General features: G+C 40.0%; 1 protein-coding gene across 1 annotated transcript in view; it reads left to right on the top strand.

The window, feature by feature from the left end:
• Positions 1 to 20583, top strand: part of cntn5 (contactin 5) — a 778158-nt gene that overhangs the window by 587559 nt on the left and 170016 nt on the right. The window contains exons 12-14 of the mRNA XM_018091747.2: positions 8334 to 8470; positions 10583 to 10712; positions 12420 to 12570. Coding sequence (XP_017947236.1) covers positions 8334 to 8470; positions 10583 to 10712; positions 12420 to 12570 — 418 coding nt within the window. The remainder of the gene's footprint in view (positions 1 to 8333; positions 8471 to 10582; positions 10713 to 12419; positions 12571 to 20583) is intronic.

The following is a 20583-nucleotide window of genomic DNA, read 5'->3' as shown; positions in this document are numbered from 1 at the left end:
TACATCTCCAGGCAGCTCCTCTCTCAAGGTGGCCATACACGCACCGATATTATCGTACGAAACCTCGTTTCGTACGATAATCGGTGCGTGTATGGTATGTCAGCGAGCCGACCGATGTCGCAGGAAGCTGCTGAAATCGGTCGGCTCGTCGATCGGCCAGGTTAGAAAATTTTGATCGGGCGCCATAGAAGGCGCCTGACCAAAATTCTCCCTTCAGAGCTGAATCGGCAGAAGGAGGTAGAAATCCTATTGTTTCTACCTCCTTACCTGCCGATTCAGCCCTGAATGGTGTGTGGCGGATCTGACGATGTTTCGTGCGACCGATGGTCGTACGAAACATCGTCGGATCGCCACGTGTATGGCCAGCTTCAGCTGCCTCCTAATTATCCAACTGGGAGGGGATTTTAACCCTATATGCACTAGGAATCCCCCTGCAGTCCACATCACACACCTCAAATGTATACTTTGCCATACCTTTTTAGGAAAGACAATTGTGTTTCCTAATCACAGAGTCACAAAAGATAAAATAAAACCATGATTATTCTAGTAAGTGTGGTTTTATTTACTGCAAACACCAACTGAGTGCCTTCTAGTGAATCCGATGTCTCTACAGCCCCCCCGATACATTCCTGGTCTTCACAAACCTGGGCAAATGAAGAACAGTGTTCATTATATATATATTATGGGCTGCTGGTATGATCCGGACTTGCTCCTGCCCAATTCATGTTGATACTTGAGCTGCAAAACAAAACCCAAAAAGCCGCTCTGCTGGGGACACTGTGTTTGTCATTCTTATTGCTCAGCACGACCCTTCCCAGCAAGACGCGGCCCTCGCTGTTCATGGGAATGAGGTAATGAACTGAAAAAAAAAAATGAAAAGGTGAAGGCAGAGGGACGAGGGAAGAATTTTATGATCTCCTTCATTAAGTCGCTATCTCTGCTGCCAGAGATTTTCACATGTGATTGTCATAATATTTCCTATCCATTGTAATTGTGTGTATATATATATTTATTTTTCTTGATTTCCCAGATCATTTCTCCATGGCCTATTTGTGTTTATTCCTGCTATCTTTCTAATCATGGGCAACGTGATGCTTCTTCTTTTTTAAGTTTAATCACCTTTATTCTTCCCCCACATTCCTTTATTCCAGCGAGTTACAGATTGCACCAGTCACCCACAGTGCTTCATTAGAATAGTAACCATTCCTATGTTTAACTAAGGAAAATGTGGATACAACATGGTAATAAAGAATGAGCAATAAAACAATAAGGAGGCCATAAACAAACAAAAGACTTGCCAAAAATATATGTATTTTCTACATTTAAGTTTTGATTGGGCCAATTTACTTAGAAGGTGATATATCAATCATTTATGGAAGCTTATTAAAACTTTTGCATTAATTTTATAACTGGTCGTGGAATACTAATTGCTGATTGGTTGCTATGGGCAGAAGCGGATGTGCAATTTAGCACCGGTGATGGTCCTGGTGTAACAATTCCCTGCTGTAGGTATAGATCCAGGTGACAGAGTGAAATAAAGATTCACATGATACTCCATTGCATGGAAAAAGCATATAGAACGCCCATAGGTTGCACCCTTAAACCTTTATAAGAAACACAGACATGGAATCCCTTATCTGGAAAGCATTATCTTCAAAGCAATTAATTATGGGAATGCCGCCTCTGTGATAACAAAACAGCAGCTTGTACTTGATCCTAATTAAGCTGCATTAATCTATATTGTCTATATTAGTTGATCCCAACTAAGATATAATTACACCTTATTGGGGGCAGAACAGTCCTATTGGGTTTATTTAATGGTTAAATTATTCCCTTTTCTCTGTAATAATAAAACAGTACCTGTACTTGATCCCAACTAAGATATAATTACACCTTATTGGGGGCAGAACAGCCCTATTGGGTTTATTTCATGGTTAAATGATTCCCTTTTCTCTGTAATAATAAAACAGTACCTGTACTTGATCCCAACTAAGATATAATTACCCCTTATTGGGGGCAGAACAGCCCTATTGGGTTTATTTAATGGTTAAATGATTCCCTTTTCTCTGTAATAATAAAACAGTACCTGTACTTGATCCCAACTAAGATATAATTACCCCTTATTGGGGGCAGAACAGCCCTATTGGGTTTATTTAATGGTTAAATGATTCCCTTTTCTCTGTAATAATAAAACAGTACCTGTACTTGATCCCAACTAAGATATAATTACCCCTTATTGGGGGCAGAACAGCCCTATTGGGTTTATTTAATGGTTAAATGATTCCCTTTTCTCTGTAATAATAAAACAGTACCTGTACTTGATCCCAACTAATATATAATTACCCCTTATTGGAGGCAAACCCATCCTATTGGGTTTATTCAATATTTAAATGATTTTTAGCAGATTTAAGTTATGGAGATCCAAATTACAGAAAGATTCCTTATCCGGAAAACCCCAGGTCCCGAGCATTCTGGATAACAGGTCCCATACCTGTACAAGTAAATGGATGTTATTACCACACTTTGGCCAAAATGTGTAAGCTCACGTGCCGCGTCAAGGCCCCTCATTGTACATGAGTCCTACACTGCTTATTGGCATTCTAACCCCTATATGTAATAAAAGGCACTGTTTGTCCAGAAACAAAAACCTAGAGCAACCAATAAGATAAATGCTTCCTGCTGATTGGTTGCTATGGGTTACTGCTCCTGGGCAAACTTAGAGTCTTTAATTACATAACCCCACAAGTAGTGATGGGCGAAATGTTTCGCCAGGCATGGATTCGCCTCACGTCCAAAAATTGTCGCCGTCGCCAAAAAAGAATTGTCGCGGGCGTCAAAAGAATAGCCACGCGACAAAATAATAGCCGTGGGCAACAAAATAATAGCCGCGGGCAACAAAATAATAGCCGCGTGCGACAAAACAATAGCTGCGCGACAAAATAATAGCCACGGGCGACGAAACAATAGCTGTGCAACAAAATAATAGCCGCAGGCGACGAAACAATAGCCGCACAACAAAATAATAGCTGCGGGCGACAAAACAATAGCCGTGTGACAAAATAATAGCCGCGGGCGACGAAACAATAGCCGCACGACAAAATAATAGCTGCGGGCGACGAAACAATAGCCACATGACAAAATAATAGCCGCGGGCGACAAATTTTTTTTGTCGCACAACATTTTCGCCGTTTCGCGGATCTTTTTAAAGATTCGCAAATTTTTCGGCGAAGCGAAATGGAACAGATTCGCTCATCACTACCCAAAAGTCTGTAGTGCATTTAAAATCATTAGTCCCCCAGCAAACAGTGTGATGGAGTAGTAAGACCATGTTGCACTTACCCTTAACTTTGAGTAAAGCAGATTAAAGGGAAAAGGTTAAGGACACACGGGTGAGTTCAGCAGTTCAGCTTTCTGCCATTATATGTCTTTGTATTAATGTAGCATTACCAACAATGCAATGCTTTGTAAAATTACAAACGACAGCACTGGGATCAATACAATAATAACAATTCAAGTGCATAAATATCTGCACACAAGGACGAGCCATTCTTTGCCCTGTCGAGCTTCAAACTAATTAATAAGCAAAACCACAAACATAAACAGCAGGGTAGATATAAGTGTAAAATGGATATGAAAAAGAATATTAAACCAATAAATAAAATGCTCTGCTGTCCTTTCAAAGCCCTTTGATAGATATACGGATGTGCGCGTGTTTCAGCTGAGTTCATCTCATCCCCATAGCGGTTTGATGATTTCAAAATACAATCACAAAAATCTGTGTAGGCCACTTTGGTTACTTTTGTCAAATCATTTAACTGCTCAGGCTTTATCTTGTAGTAACTTATACATTGTTATTATTATTATTGTTAGTGATAAGTGAATCTGTCCCATTTTGCTTTGCCAAAAAATTAGCGAAATGCGGCTACCGCACAACTTTTTTTGACCCAACTTTTGGGCAACTTTTTTGGTGCAACTGCAACTTTTTCTTAACTCGCTGCCAATTTTTTCTGCATTTGGCCATTGGCAAATTGTTTTGTGAAATTTTTGCCTGGAAAATTTGCGGTTGTGTAAAAAAAAAAAAAAGGCACAGTCACATCGAAAAGGCATGTTTGCCAGTGATGAGTGAAACTGTCCTGTTTCGCTTCACCAATAAATTCACAAATCTTTTGAAAGATTTGCAAAACTGCGAAAATGTCGCACACTAAAATGTTTTCGCCCGCAACTATTCTTTTGATGCACGACTATTCTTTTGACGCCTGCGACTATTCTTTTGACAAATTCAACTGCGCAACTATTCTTTTGATGCCTGCAACTATTCTTGCGTCAATTTTTGGATGCGCGAGTATTCTTGGACAATTTTGGACGTGTGACTATTCTTTTGGCGCCTGCGACTATTCTGTTGACAAATTCAACCGCGCAACTATTCTTTTGATGCCCGCAACTATTCTTGCGTCAATTTTTGGATGCGCGAGTATTCTTGCGACAATTTGGGCCGTGCAACTATTCTTTTGACGCCCGCGACTGTTCTTGCGGCAATTTTTGGGCACACGACTATTCTTGCAGCAATTTTTGGACTTTTTGCCTTTTTTATTGCCCACCATCGGGGACACCTGAGTGTAGCTGGGAAGGTTGGGAGCTACAACATGGAGCTGGCCACTGCTCCTGTTTAAACAATAGCAACAAAGGGAAAGTTGTGCTTATTTTGATGTAGTTGGCCAGCTTGAATATATTGCAATATATGGACAAACAATCCCTGTTTTGATTAAATGGAAGGGCATTGCTTGGTAGCTTAATTCACATATTGTGATTTTTCTGATTAACAAATTCACACATGTCCACAAGAACGAAAAGAAATACGCATACAGGAAAAAAAAAATAACACTTTGGGGACAGTACTAGGAGAAAGTCTCATAGAGGTACAAAGAGAAATAGATTAATGTAACAAGAGGAAGATAATTAATTTATCTCGGAACCAACCAACAGATGGTCAGATTTCTGTACTAGAGTAGAGGTTATCCTTTGTGCCCACCTCTTCATATGGAAAAGTTTGAGGTCATTTAGAACATTCAGTCGGCAAGAATCATTTTATTTTATTCATATAACTTTGAACCTATTAAGATTTTGATAGGAAGGGCAATAAAAAAACATTTTTTGATCCACATAACTCTGCTGCTTAATAAGTTGGTTAATTCTTAAATTATATAGAATAAAATAAAGCTCGGCGATACAACAAAGAGAGTTCTTCAGCTGATTCTTGGCAGCTTCGGGGCAGGATTTGAAAGCAGTTTCTTTCCTGTTTGATGGAATCTGTAGGTGCAAAGAGTAGAATCAGTAATATATGCCCTCCCAGTTATGCCCTAGTGCCAGAGCATTTGGTTTACAGTGAGGGCACCTCTAAGTTTACCTCTGGTTAAGTGTTCATTGTTGTTGCCTTTCCTTTTCATGTATCTTCAGAGAATGTCAGTGCTCACATCAGTCCCTATTAATTTAGTTTCTCCTTGTTGGACTTTTGTGACTTTACTGGTTATAGTAATACCAGTCTCAGTCAAGAGGTTCATCTCTCCATACAACTTCATCTTATTTGATCCTGAAGAACAAATTGGGATGTTTACAAGTAACTAGGTTACAGAACCCCAGCAGAGGACCATGTCAAGGTTCCTCCATCTAATAATCCTTTTTTTAAGCTCCCAAAAGACCCCTCAGGGTTTACAACAGTCAGTCATTCCTGAATGTTCTTTAGAAGATGACCCTGCTGGCTGATTTTTCCACTAGCTGAGCAATTAAAGAAATCGGCAGGCTTTTTTTCATCTTTTCTTCACTTCAGTGGCAGTGCTCACATCAGTCCCTATCAATTCAGTTTCTCCTTGTTGATCTTTTGTGACTTTACTGGTTATAGTAATCCCAGTCCTGTCTCAGCCAAGAGGTTCATCTCTCCATACAACTTCATCTCATTTGATCTTAAAGAACGAATAGGGACGTTTACAAGTAACTAGGTTACAGCCCTCCAGCAGAGCACCATGTCAAGGTTCCTCCATCTAATAATCCTTTTTTACAGCTCCTAAAAGACCCCTCAGGGGTTATAACAGTCTGTCATTCCTGGATGTTCTTTAGAAGATGACCCTGCTGGCTAATTTTACCACTAGCTGAGCAATTAAAGAAATCAGCAGGCTTTTCTTAATCTTTTCTTCACTTCAATGGCAGTGCTCACATCAGTCCCTATCAATTCAGTTTCTCCTTGTTGGACTTTTGTGACTTTACTGGTTATAGTAATCCCAGTCCTGTCTCAGCCAAGAGGTTCATCTCTCCATACAACTTCATCTTATTTGATCTTAAAGAACGAATAGGGACGTTTACAAGTAACTAGGTTACAGACCTTCAGCAGAGGACCATGTCAAGGTTCCTCCATCTAATAATCCTTTTTTTAAGCTCCCAAAAGACCCCGCAGGGTTTACAACAGTCAGTCATTCCTGGATGTTCTTTAGAAGATGACCCAGCTGGCTAATTTTACCACTAGCTGAGCAATTAAAGAAAACAGCAGGCTTTTCTTCATCAGCTTATCAATTCCACCACAATGAATATAGTTTATTTGCTGCTGTGAGAGTTATAATATGCCAGAGGGGGGGCACAATAATGTTTTGAAGGAAAACACGCAAGATATTCTTAACTGCAGAAATAATATTTTATTTATAAGTCCTAATTTTGTTGTCAGAGATGAAACACAACATGGTTGGAGTAATGTTAATAACGGTTGAACAGTTGAACACTGAACAAGAAAGAACCACGTAACAAGTTTTTTCTTCAGATCTGACCTTTTGCTCTGTGGGAAGATATATTGGTATATAAAACATCAGAGAATTTATTGTATAGTTTCCTTATATATTTATATGTAGTGATTATCTCCCCCCCCCCCCCCCTTAAGGTCCTCTTCTCCAATGTGAACAGACCTATCTTGGCCAGTCTTTCTTTATTGAGATCTTCCATACCTTTTATTAACTTTGTCACTTTTTACATATTTTTTGATGGGTCCCTACTCATATTTTGTTTTCTTCCAATTAATCTATACACTCCTTGTAATACCAAACAAAAGCTACTGATTAGTATTGACTGGGGTATGAATAAGAGGGGGCCTGAGTAGAAAGATAAGGTATAAAAGGTAACATTAAAATTGTAGCCTCACAGAGCGATAGTTTTTTTTAGCTGTCGTGGTCAGTGACCCCCATTTGAAAGCTGGAAAGATGCAGAAGAGGAAGGCAAATAATTCAAAAACTATAAAAAATATATTATGAAGGGCAATTGTGAAGTAACTAGGACTAGGACTTGCTATAACATATTAAAAGTTATTCAAAGGTGAACCGCCCCTTTATGTAGAAGGTCTAAAATGTGATTCCATTGCCATTTCATAATGAGCTCTAGACAGGATTCTGTATTAGTGACCGCGCCCAGTTTCACGTGCAACAAAAAAAATTCAGCTAGACAAATTTTCCCATGGCGAATTTTCACAGAAGTTTTGCTAAACAATTCACCAAAGGCAAATCCATGCCTGGTGAAAAAATTTGCTCATCACTAGCTGTAACCAACTAAATGTATGGGTTACCTGAGAAGCACTGGAGAATACTCTGGTCCTATACCTCCAACCATTGCGCTCGATGCTAAACCACTAATATGGTTCGGAAAACACTATCTAAGCACAGTAACACACATTGACCACAAAGATAATTGATTTTCTGAACTGAAGCACATTGAGGCTTGGTCTTCAGGGGGCCATTGCTTCAGTTGAGTATGCGAAGATTTCTACTGGACAGCATGGATGGGGCTGTCATCAGTGCAAAAGCATTATCCATCTTGGTTCCATCACACTGTGCTGCAGGCTTATTAGTAAAGGCATTCATTTGGTTGAGATTAAATCAGGCTGGTCTGTATCTGACTGAATGCTTGATCCATAATGGTAGTGAAATTTCCTCTTTAATGAAAGTATAGTATTTTGTTTAAAAAACATAAAGTGAATGGTTTATTGACTCACCGTGAGAACTTCAGTAAAACCCAATTTCATTTAATTGCATTTGCTCTTGAAACAGCACATTTAATAAAGGGACCGGGAAATTTAAGACATATTAGGTTTTATTTATGAGTTCCCTATACTAACCAAGTTGTCTGGCCGTTCGCTCGAAGCTAACGTTGAGTGCATATAAAGTTTCCAATGGGATTCTATTGTGGTCAAACCAAATATGTCAAATAAATTAAATTTAGAATCCAATTTCACTTTAAATAGTTTCAGAAGTATTTATTTTCATTCCGACTTCATTAAATGTTGGAAATTACTTTTCTCTTTCCAGCACAGCCTCAGTGGATTGAGAAGATTAACGACACCCAGTTGGATAGTGGAGACCAGCTCCGTTGGGAATGCAAGGCTGAAGCAAAGCCAAGGCCCATATACCGTTGGCTGAAGAATGGCCTTCCCTTGATGCCACAGGTACAGTGCTATTAGATAACTTGTTGGTAAGCACAAATACACCTGCTCCAGAACCAGGTCTGGACTGGGATTCAAGGCCCAACAAGCCCAATAAATAGTGACTGTCTATGGCATCTTACAGCAGCCCTTTTGGCATTTGCCAGAATCCACAGATTGCCAGTCCAGGGCGGTCTGGAACAAACAAGGATCTGGCATTGAGGGGAAATACACTCACCTCTATAATACAGATACATGGCGTTTTATACCTCAAGTCAATAGGGGTTATCTATAATGCCCTACGCAGTGTGCAAAGTACAAAAAAGGCCACGTTCGGTGCATTTTGCATATAGGCCTCTGTGCCATCTGTTTCAGATCACAGAGATACCTGCAAAATGCATTAATCAAACTAATTCTTTGTCAATTCCATTTGATGTTGCTTGTTTTCTTCTACCCCGGGGGCTTTCCAGTTATGGCACTGCACTTGATGCTTGCCTTTTTCCCATGAAGCTGTACCCTTCTGCTTTACTGAGATGCGGATTTGAATCTCTCGTGGACTTCTATTATAAAGATGCCATGTTGCGTCCTCGCTTCTAAACTTCACATGAGAAAAAATGCCATTAGACTGGGGAAATGTATAAGTATTGTGCAATTGTGACATTTAGCCCCAGAGAAATATGTCATTATAGCTGTCAGCTTTGCACCGTGTAGGCAGCTGCTTAATCTCTTTTCCAGGGAATATTCATATACTGTTAACCCATGAGAATCAATCCTAAGAATTTGGGTGGTGTTTACTGAGCGGGAAGTGCCAGATGTATTTTTTTCAACAACCTACTGTAACTTCTTTTTGGCTGTAATACAAACAAGCTCAGGGTGGATTAGAGCATGGGGTACATTGGACTCTCTGTGTACCCCAATTATGTGAAATGGATTATTATGGATGATGTTATTGAATAACAACTCCCACTGCGAGATCTAATAAAGTAAGTAAAAGGGACAATTAAGGATGTCAGAAGCTTTTTGCAACAAAACTGAACTTGGTTTATTGTCCAAGACAATGGAAAGATATGCAGGGTTCAGCAAATACTCACAACAGTTGTATATCAGAAGATGCAGGTTTAATGTCGTGCAAGTAATGGAAAGATGCACCACTGCGGAGAGTAGCTTGGGTAGTTTCCAGTTTAGTGGACTGGATTCCATACAGCAGATGTGGATCAGGGAGAAGACTATGCCTAATACCCTTGTCACTACTGCAGTCCCCTCAATAAAGCAGCAGAGCCTGTAAAGGGTTATACTCCCAGCTATCTCTCCTAGTTGGAGCCAAGAAGCTGCTCTTTCTAGCTATAACTGACTATCTCACTTTCCTATAAAGTGTTATAACATATATCTATTGTGCAATAATTAATCCTCGTTAATGGGGCCCCTGCTCCCCAACTTCACAAGAGATGGTAGCTTTCTCTAGGGCAGAACACTTCTGGGACATGTTGATCCCAGGCTTCCTGGAGCACATCCATACAGATCAACTGCTGAAGGCCAAAGAGGAAGTTCCACCCCTAACCAAACGCTATATTAAAGTGTGGCAGGAAGTAGTCATACCTATGGGCCAATAAAGTACAATATTTAAATAGGAAAAATCCATGGGCTTCTGCCCAGTAACAATGGAAATAAGGAAGGTAGAGTTTAAAGCTATAGGGTTAATCCTTGTCCTTACACTATGTTGCAACCTCTGTCTCACTGTTGGCAGAAAGCAAATTTATAGGGTAATGTTATAGTAGTTGCAAAGTTTGCACGAGGTCTAGTAACCAATTAGATGTTGGATTTCAAACAAATAACTAGTGAATGCTACTTGCCTGAACTAGGGGTGGGCAGAAGAAGCACATGCATGGGGTGGGAGGTCGCTAGGCACATACCATTTCTGTAGCCTTCCGCTGGTCTTCAAATTTTACTAAACATGGGGCCAGGAAGAGGTTGTAATTGTTAGAGTAATCATAATAGTGTCAGTCTTTACCACTTAATACAAATAATAACGATAATTATTTTTAATAGTGTCAGGCTTTGCATAGGTACAGGCTGCCGACTCATTCCTTACATGCAGCAGTAATTGCTGATTTAACAGAGCTTTACTTTATATTACAGAACAGGATTGAGATGGTTAATGGAATGCTGACAATCCATAATGTGAATCAGTCAGACGCGGGAATGTACCAGTGCTTGGCAGAAAATATATATGGGATCATCTATGGCAGCGCAGAGCTTAAGGTTTTAGGTAAGTAGCTATGGGGACCCCTTAACCAGTAACAAGGCTGCAATGTGGGGATGTGGTACACATATGATAGAATTAGTGTGCTACAATAATATGTTTTCAACTGATAGTATGTGTCGTTATTACCTTAGCGCTGTGCTTGTAACCGCAGGGATTTTCTTTGTCCAGTAGAGGGAGCTCTGGAAAACACTGTGCTCTCTATTACTTTCCAACTGCTAATACTGCATGGTAATCATGTTGGGGTCATTTTGATTGAAAATGTATTTGTATGCCAGTCATGCTAAAATGCTTTACAAAGTGAACTAACCAAGAACTAGAACTGTGTCAGAAAAGACACAGGAGAAACAAATTTAAAATTAAAGAAGCACTAAAGCTCAATGAAGGATTGGGCTATAAATTCTATATTACATGTATAGGACTTAAGAACTAGCTAAAGGCCACTAGCACTTCCAAATATACCCCCGTAGCTACCCATATTCTGTTCTGCTGGCTTACAGCTCATGTTGTGGGCTGCTTCAGTAACCTATGCTCAGTTCAAAGTGCACATGTAGACAAAGCTAGAACCTATTGTAAATCAGATTTATGTTTAAGACATTTTTTTTAATAGAAATCTTGATTATTTATCTTATCTGCAACGATCCCTTATCCGGAAAACCCCAGGTCCCGAGCATTCTGGATAATGGGTTCCATACCTGTACCAGGGACCTTCTGCAGTTCTATTGGTCTCTGAAAAGCACCTTGAAATACAATATAATCAGGGCACATTAGGCCATCACTATGCCAAGTATCTATCTCCTCTAGGGTACGCCAGATAAGTTCCTATCATGGCCTAAACCCTAATTAGGTGACAGTCCATGTTGTGTCTTCAATAGAATGTCTCTACAGCTCCTATCTAGCTATGAAGCCACAGCACGGCCTCCTTTACAAAAATTATAGATGTGTAGAACACTGACCACTGAGTCCTAACCCTTACTGAGTATAAGCATGCATTTCTACCCTAAATAATGGAGCACAACGTTTCTCACCTAGTCGTCACAAGTTTTACAGTTGGAAAATGAAGCTTATCCTTTAATCTATAGGATTATTTTTTGTGGTTAATACTGTAAAATATAGGGTTTTTATTTTAATGCCAGACTCACAAGTGAGGCAAGAGTGGACTCCTTGCTGCTCATCCATGGAAGTACCTGCCAATATTCCTTCATAGCTCTACACCAGGGATCCCCAACCTTTTTTAACCCTGAGCCACACTCAAATGTAAAACGAGTTGGAGAGCAACAAAAGCATGAAAAATGTTCATGAGGGTGCCAAATAAGGGCTATGATTGGCTATTTGGTAGCTGCTATATGGACTGGAAGCCTACAGGAGACTCTGTTTGGCAGTACAATTGGTTTGTATGCAACCAAAACTTGCCCCAAGCCAGGAATTCAAAAAACAAAAATAAGCCCCTGCTTTACTGGGAGCAACATCCAAGGGGTTGGTGAGCAACATGTTGCTCAAGAACCACTGGTTAGGGATCACTGCTCTACACTATCAAATGATTACACTCTACTAACAAAATCGTAGCCTTAACAGGCAGTGGTATTTCTAATGGAAGAAGCCTGGGGGTTCACTTTGATAGAATTCTTTAGATTCTTCACAAACTGTGGTGTTTCATATCTGTCGATTCATTTCATCTTTTTTCCTGATTTTTTTTTTTACCCATAATTTTAGCGTCAGCTCCAACATTCGAGTTAAGCCAAAAGCAAAAAACAGTTGTCATAACGAAAGGCAAGGAAGTTGTCCTGGAATGCAAACCTTCTGCCTCTCCGAAGCCGTCCATCTCCTGGATGAAAGGGGAGAAAGCCGTAAGGCAGAACAAGAGGTTAGAAATTTTTACTTCTTTATTGATTACAAGATAAAAATGATGTGTTTCTTCGATGGGGCTTGTTTGTTCCTCTCTATTCTAGGTGGTCTTGGTCCATATGATTTCTAGTGATGTTACAATAAACTACATTATAGGAGCACTAGTAACAGAATGAGACCTTTCTTACTGTATCCTTGCCTTCACATTCCAGCCATACAGAACCTGGATCCAAATGAGTTGTATTAGCATGCATAGTTTCATAGTTGAAAGAAAGACCAAAGTCCATCAATTTCAATCCCTCCAAACAAACCCCAGTGCCTACTTATACCAATCTATCTATACACTTACATATATTTACTTTGTATACTAATGCCTATACTAACTAGCTGTACATCTAAAGATCACAATAGTCTTGGATATTATGCTTGCTTAATCACCCAAGCTCCTCTTATAGGCATTAATAGAATCTGCCATCACAATATTACCTGGAAGGGAATTTCATGACTTAACTGCCACCTATGCTGCTTCTAATATAAGTTCAGATCTTCAAAGGGGCAGCCTTTGGTTCGTGTTCTTCTCTATATGAAAAAATGTTGCTGTTAGCTGTCTATAATGTCTGCTAATTTACTTGCAAAGAGAATCACAAGCACCTTTTTTCCAAAGAGAAAACCCCCAGCTTTGACAGTCTTATCTCATAGTTTAACCCTTCCATCCCCTTTACCAGTTTAGTTGCAGTCTCTGCACTCTCTCCAGCTCATTAATATCATTAGTAAGGACTCAAACCCAAAACTGCACTGTTTGTTCTGAAAATTGCTTCTAAAAACAGTCTCTAAACCAGGGATCCCCAACCATTTTTTACCTATGAGCCACATTCAACTGTAAAGAGAGTTGGGGAGCAACACAAGCATAAAAAGATCCTTGGGGAGCAAAATAAGAGCAGCCATTGGCTATGTGGTAGCCTCTCTGTGGATGGCAGCCTACAGGAGGCTCTGTTTGGCATTTTGACCTGGTTTTATGCAATCAAAACTTGCCCCCAAGTCAGGAATTCAAAAATAAACCCCTGCTTTGAGGCCACTGGGAGCAACATCCAAGGGGTTGGTGTTTTAACATGTTGCCCCTGAGCCACTGGTTGGGGATCACTGCTCTAAACAACTTGTGGGGTCCAGGGCGACTGCAGTTGTCTGAAAACCTCCAAAAACACAGCTCTGCATTTTGTTTCTATAATATTTGCCCAGAGTTAGCGGTAGATTCCAACCTGCTTTCCGTGGATGAAAATATTGCCAATGAGTTCTTTACCTTGGTGTTTAATACACTCGTATAAAACAATCGTATTGCTCTGTCAGGCACCTCATTTCGAATTCTGTATTCCCAATATGGCAAGATTTGCTCTGCGGCTGAATTATGGCGCTCTGGCTATTAATACTCCTGAAAGCCTTTTTATGGACTGCAGTAGAAACGCTTTGATATTTCGGGGGAAGTCAAGGCTTACAAGTGCTGGCATGACCTGTGTAAGCGAGCATCACCCCTCATTTATCTCTGTTGTGTTGCATCTGTTGTTTACCTGGTCATTGTCCTTTCATTTATCTCTGTTCTATCGCATCTGTTGTTTATCTGGCCCAGTGTGTCCCAAAACCTTTAAAGTTATGCAGCATTCCCTTTAATATAGACACAGCTAGGCAATATTCATTGCAATATCATTATCTACACTACAATTCCTTTTCCCATAAGGGTCATAGTTAGTTTTATATATCAGCCTTGCTGACGTCCACTATTTCTGCTAAGCAAGCCCTATTATTTAAACAGGTATAGGAACCATTATCCAGAATGCTCGGGACCAAGGGTATTCTGGATAAGGGGTATTTCTGTAATTTAGATCTCCATATCTTAAGTCTACTAAAAAATCAATAAACCATTAATTAAACCCAATAGGATTGTTTTGCATCCAATAAGGGGTAATTATATCTTAGTTGGGATCAAGTACAGGTACTGTTTTATTATTACAGAGAAAAGGGAATCATTTAACCATTAAATAAACCCAATAGGGCTGTTCTGCCCCCAATAAGGGGTAATTATATCTTAGTTGGGATCAAGTACAGGTACTGTTTTATTATTACAGAGAAAAGGGAATCATTTAACCATTAAATAAACCCAATAGGGCTGTTCTGCCCCCAATAAGGGGTAATTATATCTTAGTTGGGATCAAGTACAGGTACTGTTTTATTATTACAGAGAAAAGGGAATCATTTAACCATTAAATAAACCCAATAGGGCTGTTCTGCCCCCAATAAGGGGTAATTATATCTTAGTTGGGATCAAGTACAGGTACTGTTTTATTATTACAGAGAAAAGGGAATCATTTAACCATTAAATAAACCCAATAGGGCTGTTCTGCCCCAATAAGGGGGTAATTATATCTTAGTTGGGATCAAGTACAGGTACTGTTTTATTATTACAGAGAAAAAGGAAATTGGTTTTAAAATTCTGAATTATTTGATTAAAATGGAGTCTTTCCTTAATTCGGAGCTTTCTGGATAACGGGTTTCCGGATAAAGGATCCGATACCTGTATAAAGCAGGACTGTCTATCTATCTCTTGTTATTATTATTATTATTAACATTTATTTATAAAGTACCAACATATACCGCACGCTGTACAATCTACTGTCCCTACAGCTGTTTTTGGGCTTAAAGGGGAACTCCACCTAAACACAACTTTGCAAAATACATCAATTAACAAATATGCAGCCTTTACATGATTTTTAATGTAATAATATGGTTTGGAACAGTTCCCTAAGCCCCGCCCCCTGTTCCCCTGCTGATTGGCTGACTACTTTGTGACTCAAATAAAATGTAACAGTAGTCGCCTGTCCTCAGCCTGCCTTCAGCCTGCATCCTCCCAATCCCACAATCCCCTGCACATGTGATGTGTACAGAAGATGTGTAGAGAAGTTGTTACAATTTGTAACATCACTGATTTAGCCCCTCCTCCCCTGCCAGGATTTCAAATGATGCAGAAAGAGAAGAACTGATTTGCAGTTGGATTTCAGCATATATAAATGGTATTTATTCATACTTTTTGAAGGAACAGATTACAGGGATATGGATATTAGGGGTTTCTGTGTTGTGAGGGGCTCTTAAATAAATTTGCTTCAGAAGTTGGAGTTCCCCTTTAGCCAACTAAAGGACTACAGGTTGGGCAATGGTGATAGAAATTGGCATGGCACTTCCATTGTCGTCCATACCATATGTAAAATATACCCCTATTCCTGTCTACAACTATCTACAGAGTCCTGGGCAGTCTCGCCATTTGGACCAACTGAAGAAAAGCAGATTATAATAACCCATATATGAATTAGAAACCCTGCTAGGGAATCACAAAAATAAACATTTTATAGCAGGAAGGCAATGCACTGTGAAAATATCTCACTTGCTTGTTGGTCTTTGTTAGTCTTCCCTGCCACAACAGGCAAATTGCCTCAAACCACTCCACGCACCATTAGCCTCATAATATAGTATTTATGGTCACTAACCCATCCCAATTTGATGTTTTTTTAGATGACTATTGAGAAATGTATGTGCTGTAAATAAGTTACCATGGAAGCGCTACTATTGATAGAGATAATGGTAATAATGGGATAATAATAGCATTATATTGTGAAGGAAAGTGTCATTCTGCCTGTGTGATTATTATTCAGATAATATCTCTAATGGATTGAGATATTTATGCCCCTGCACATATATATTTAATCACTGTGCATAAATTCTACTGCCACATCTATTTTTAATATGCACACATATAATTCAATGTCCCAGATGTCCTATATGGTTCTGCCAGGCTTTCCTACTTGTAAAGTCAAACAAGTCTCGGTGCAGCTTAGAATTCAAGTGATGAATAGTTGCTTCTTCCCCTTGAATCTGCCATCTTAAAATAGGTTCCTGCAGATTAAACTCTGCTACTCGATATATACGCTAGAATACGGCATGGGGCTCAAATGAAAAGACCCATCAAATATCTCATTATCCTAAAATGCTAATGGTGTATGAGGATAATTAATGTTCCTGTTCTAAGAAAATAGCATGGTACAGAATTGTTAATTCTATATAAATGTGTTGTATAGTTATTCATAGTGTAAGTTGTGTAAGTAAAGAGTGTTGCATACACAATTTGCCTACTTGCAATTATCTATAGTAGCTATGTTGACCAATTTGACAGTTGGCTCCGCATTAGTGCACGAGGAACAGGGCTGAACGCAAAGGAGTGCTGTACCTATTAGCTATACTGACCAATAGAGATGTAGCGAACCTCACAAAAAAAGTTCGCAAACTTCTGCCAAAAAGTGCGAACTTTTGCGAACTTTGCGAACCCCATAGACTTCAATGAGAAGGCGAACTTTAAAACCTAGAAAAGCCATTTCTGGCCAGAAAACTGATTTTAAAGTTGTTTAAAGGGTGCCACGACCTGGACAGTGACATGCAGGAGGGGGATCAAGGGCAAAAATTTCTCTGAAAAATACGTTGTTGACACAGCGTTGCGTTTTGTGCTGTAAAGGGCAGAAATCACACTACATTTCTAATGAACAACAGCAAACAGCACTGGACATGTTAAAGAACAGTAAGATAAATAAAAAATTTTTTTTTTTTAAAAGTGATCTCTGGTTGGTGCTGGTGATGAACTACTAGGAGCAGCACACCAGTCCCCAACACAGCTAGACTAATAGCACTGGGCTCTATAAATTACAGTAGCAAAGTAAAAAAACACAATAGAAAAAAATGATGTGAATGTGTGGTTGGTGCTTAGTGCACTACTATGAGCAGCACACCTGTCTCCAACACACACAGACGGAGCTGCAGTACACAATGAAAAGAAGAGTAACAGTAATCAGAAAATAAAAGCAGTCCTTACAAGGACTATTGGGTTACAGCAGATGATCAGCAGGACAGCTGCCCACAGCAGCTACATACAGAGCAGTAGAAAGTAGATTACTAGCCAGCAAAGCTACCTAAACTGTCCCTCAAACCCCTGCACAGCTCTCTCCCTATGCTAACTCATCAAGCACACACAGACAGAATGTAAAATGGCTGCTGGGCTGCCATGTATCTGCTGGCTCTGGGGTGAGAGGTCAAAATTTGGCGCCAGCTAAGGCGAACCCAAAATTGCGAACATCGCTAAAAGTTCGCAAACTTGCGAACACCCAATGTTCGCGCGAATTAGTTCGCTACATCTCTACTGACCAAATGTAACTACAAGGGCCGCTTAAAGGTACCAGCAGGCCTCGTGCAATACTTTATTGGTGGGTCCCCATTACCTGAAGAAATTTGTAATAGAATAACCCTCAAGCACTTGAAGTTCAATATAGTAAGGCAGGCAGTGTCAAAACGGTCTACACTTACTGAAGTAGACGTGATCCACAGGTGTGCCGCCCTGGACCTTGGAGCAGATAAATAACAAAATGGTGATACACAGGGTCAGACTGGGCCACCAAATCCCGGTGGGCCCTGGCGGCCCAGACCCGACCCTTGCCTGTGCTCCCCCTGCCCCGACCGCTCCTCCGATGATGCGTTAAATTATGCACGCTCAGGGGAGGACGTCGGGTGAGGGGCCCTGCGAGGGGGTCAGGGTGGCCCCTGGGGGCGGGGTTAGGGGACTCGGCCGGCTAGGGCCCCTGGGTTGGGAGCCCCGGTGGGCCCTCCACCCCCCAGTCCGACCCTGGTGATACAAAACTATACAATAACCTTATTATAGACCTTACAGGTGTGCTAGTGGGCCCCCTATCCGGTAAGCACTAGGCAAATGCCCCTTGTGCCCATTTATAAAAATGTCCCTAGTGAGTACACAACTTCCATTACATGATTCACCTACTGGTGCCCAAAGCAGCACTTGTTTAATTGAGCAAATTCATTTAAAGGTACATGACACCCCTATCCTTGCACAGGCAAGTTGCACCAATTTGCACTTATTTTACCAAGTCCTCCCAATTTTAAACTACTTTGCAGCAGGCACAATTACTCTGATTTTATAGTCAGTAAATGAGCCCTTCTATTTTCACTTATGGGCTGAAAAAAAAAAGAGAGATACCATATAATTATGTCTCCTATGGGCAGCTGTCTGTGACATCAAGTCCTTTATTATTATTTCTGCAAGCAGACTATTCAATTATTTCTCTCCCTTGCACTTCTTTAGACAAGTTCCGTGATTGTTAAATGTGTCACCGCCGTGTTATTTTAGAAGTTAGGTCGCACCGCACCTTTTTTTCAGACCTTTGGGAAAGTCACACAAGGTTTTGTAGAGTCTGTGTTAAGTCACAGAAACATGGTATCAAGTCGGCAGAAAATGAGACAATTGGAAGCAAAATTAATTTAGATGACATTTGAAGTGCAGCAATTCAATTGCTGAATAAGAATTTCCAGCTTAGTTTGTCTCTTATTGCTTCCGATAACAATTCAGGAGAGGATCTTTTGCACAAGGCCAAAAATTCATTCCTTTTTTTTATCCGAAGGACTCAGATATTTCTAAGAACAGTAATTGGAAAGAATACAGGATATATATATATATATATAGAGAGAGAGAGAGAGAAAAGTCCGACAGGATGTCATATATCAGTGTTATTATAGTATAATTATAGATCTTTTCCTCTTTCCAAGGGATGCACATAGAATCTATTATTTTGTCCAATATAAAATTGTGTAAATATTTAACCAAATCTATGGGAAAACTAATGATTATCATTGTTGCCTTTGAGAAACGGGTTATTGGGTTTTATTCCAACTAGGGCAGTAAATACACAGAGTCTGAATTTCAGTGGTTTGTTCCAGTCGCTTTCCATATTCCACAGCATATAGACATGTTGATTGGCTCCTGAGGAGACTGACCCCAGTGTGTCTGTGTGCATATGGCAGGGAGGGAAATTAGATTGCAAGCTCTGATATTGCAGGGTTGAATGTGAGCATGTCTTTGATGTTGCATCCAGAGAAATTCAGGTACTGGATCTGTTATTCATAATAATATAATGTTTCCGCTAACACCATGCCTAAAACAGAAACTCTTGTAGGGTTTAAAGGAGAAGGAAAGTCATTTTTGCATTTTACTGTCAATAGATTCGCCACATTAGAATAAACAGCTTTAGAAGCTTTCTCTGTTTGCTTAAGACAGCAGCTGCCATTTTAGCTTAGCCTCCGTAGCTTCCTGCTGCAGCTCTAGCTGTTATAGCTCAGATTACACATTCCTAAGGGAGGGGGGAGTGAATTTTATGAATTCTTATGGGAGGGGGGAGCAGCAGAGGGGAGAGAGGAGGGAACTGCACAGACTCTGGCCCCGGGAATGAAGGATTTTTCTGAGTTACCCCATGAACATGTTCCCAAAAAAGGAGACAAGAAATCCTGTGTTTCTTTTGATGGAGGACTCCAGCGTTTCTGTGAGTGCTTATGGCTGTATTTACATAGACCTTTCTTATAAAGCTTACTTAGTTTTTACCTTTCCTTCTCCTTTGTAAGAATATAAAGAATCATGTTGGAGCCTGACGCATTTCATAGCACTGTGCACCCAAACTCTGTGCTACAGACACAAAATTAGAATTACAAGAATGATTTTGTTTTCCACTCTCTTAAATGTCCGCTAAGGCATTCTAAAGCCCATGTTTCTCAATTAAATACAGGGATGCCTTATTTCCAATAATTGCTGTGCCGCCGATACACGGAGATGTCATTTACTCAAAAGAGATTTACATTTCAGCCAAGTTTTTGTTCATTTGTTTATGATGTTTCTGTATAAGAAGAAAATGATTCTCCGCCGTATTGTTCTCCGTTTCAGCCTTTTGTCTGATTCTGATTTCACACGTTGCTAAATTCTGAACAACACGCATCTCTAAACCCATCATGTACTAATTTTGTGCTGACAGCCTCGTAATAGGGATTTAAACACCTTATTAGATTTTACTTGTTAGAACAAAGGAGAAATATTTACAATTTCCAATGTAATTTTAGCCAGCGTTTTATTGGCGACTCTCTTTCCCCGTAAGCCTTGGAAAAGTTACTT

Source organism: Xenopus tropicalis, chromosome 2 (assembly GCF_000004195.4).
Source record: "Xenopus tropicalis strain Nigerian chromosome 2, UCB_Xtro_10.0, whole genome shotgun sequence".
NCBI lineage: Eukaryota > Metazoa > Chordata > Amphibia > Anura > Pipidae > Xenopus > Xenopus tropicalis.
Note: the sequence above shows the minus strand (reverse complement) of the source record. Positions and strands in the feature narration are given on the sequence as shown.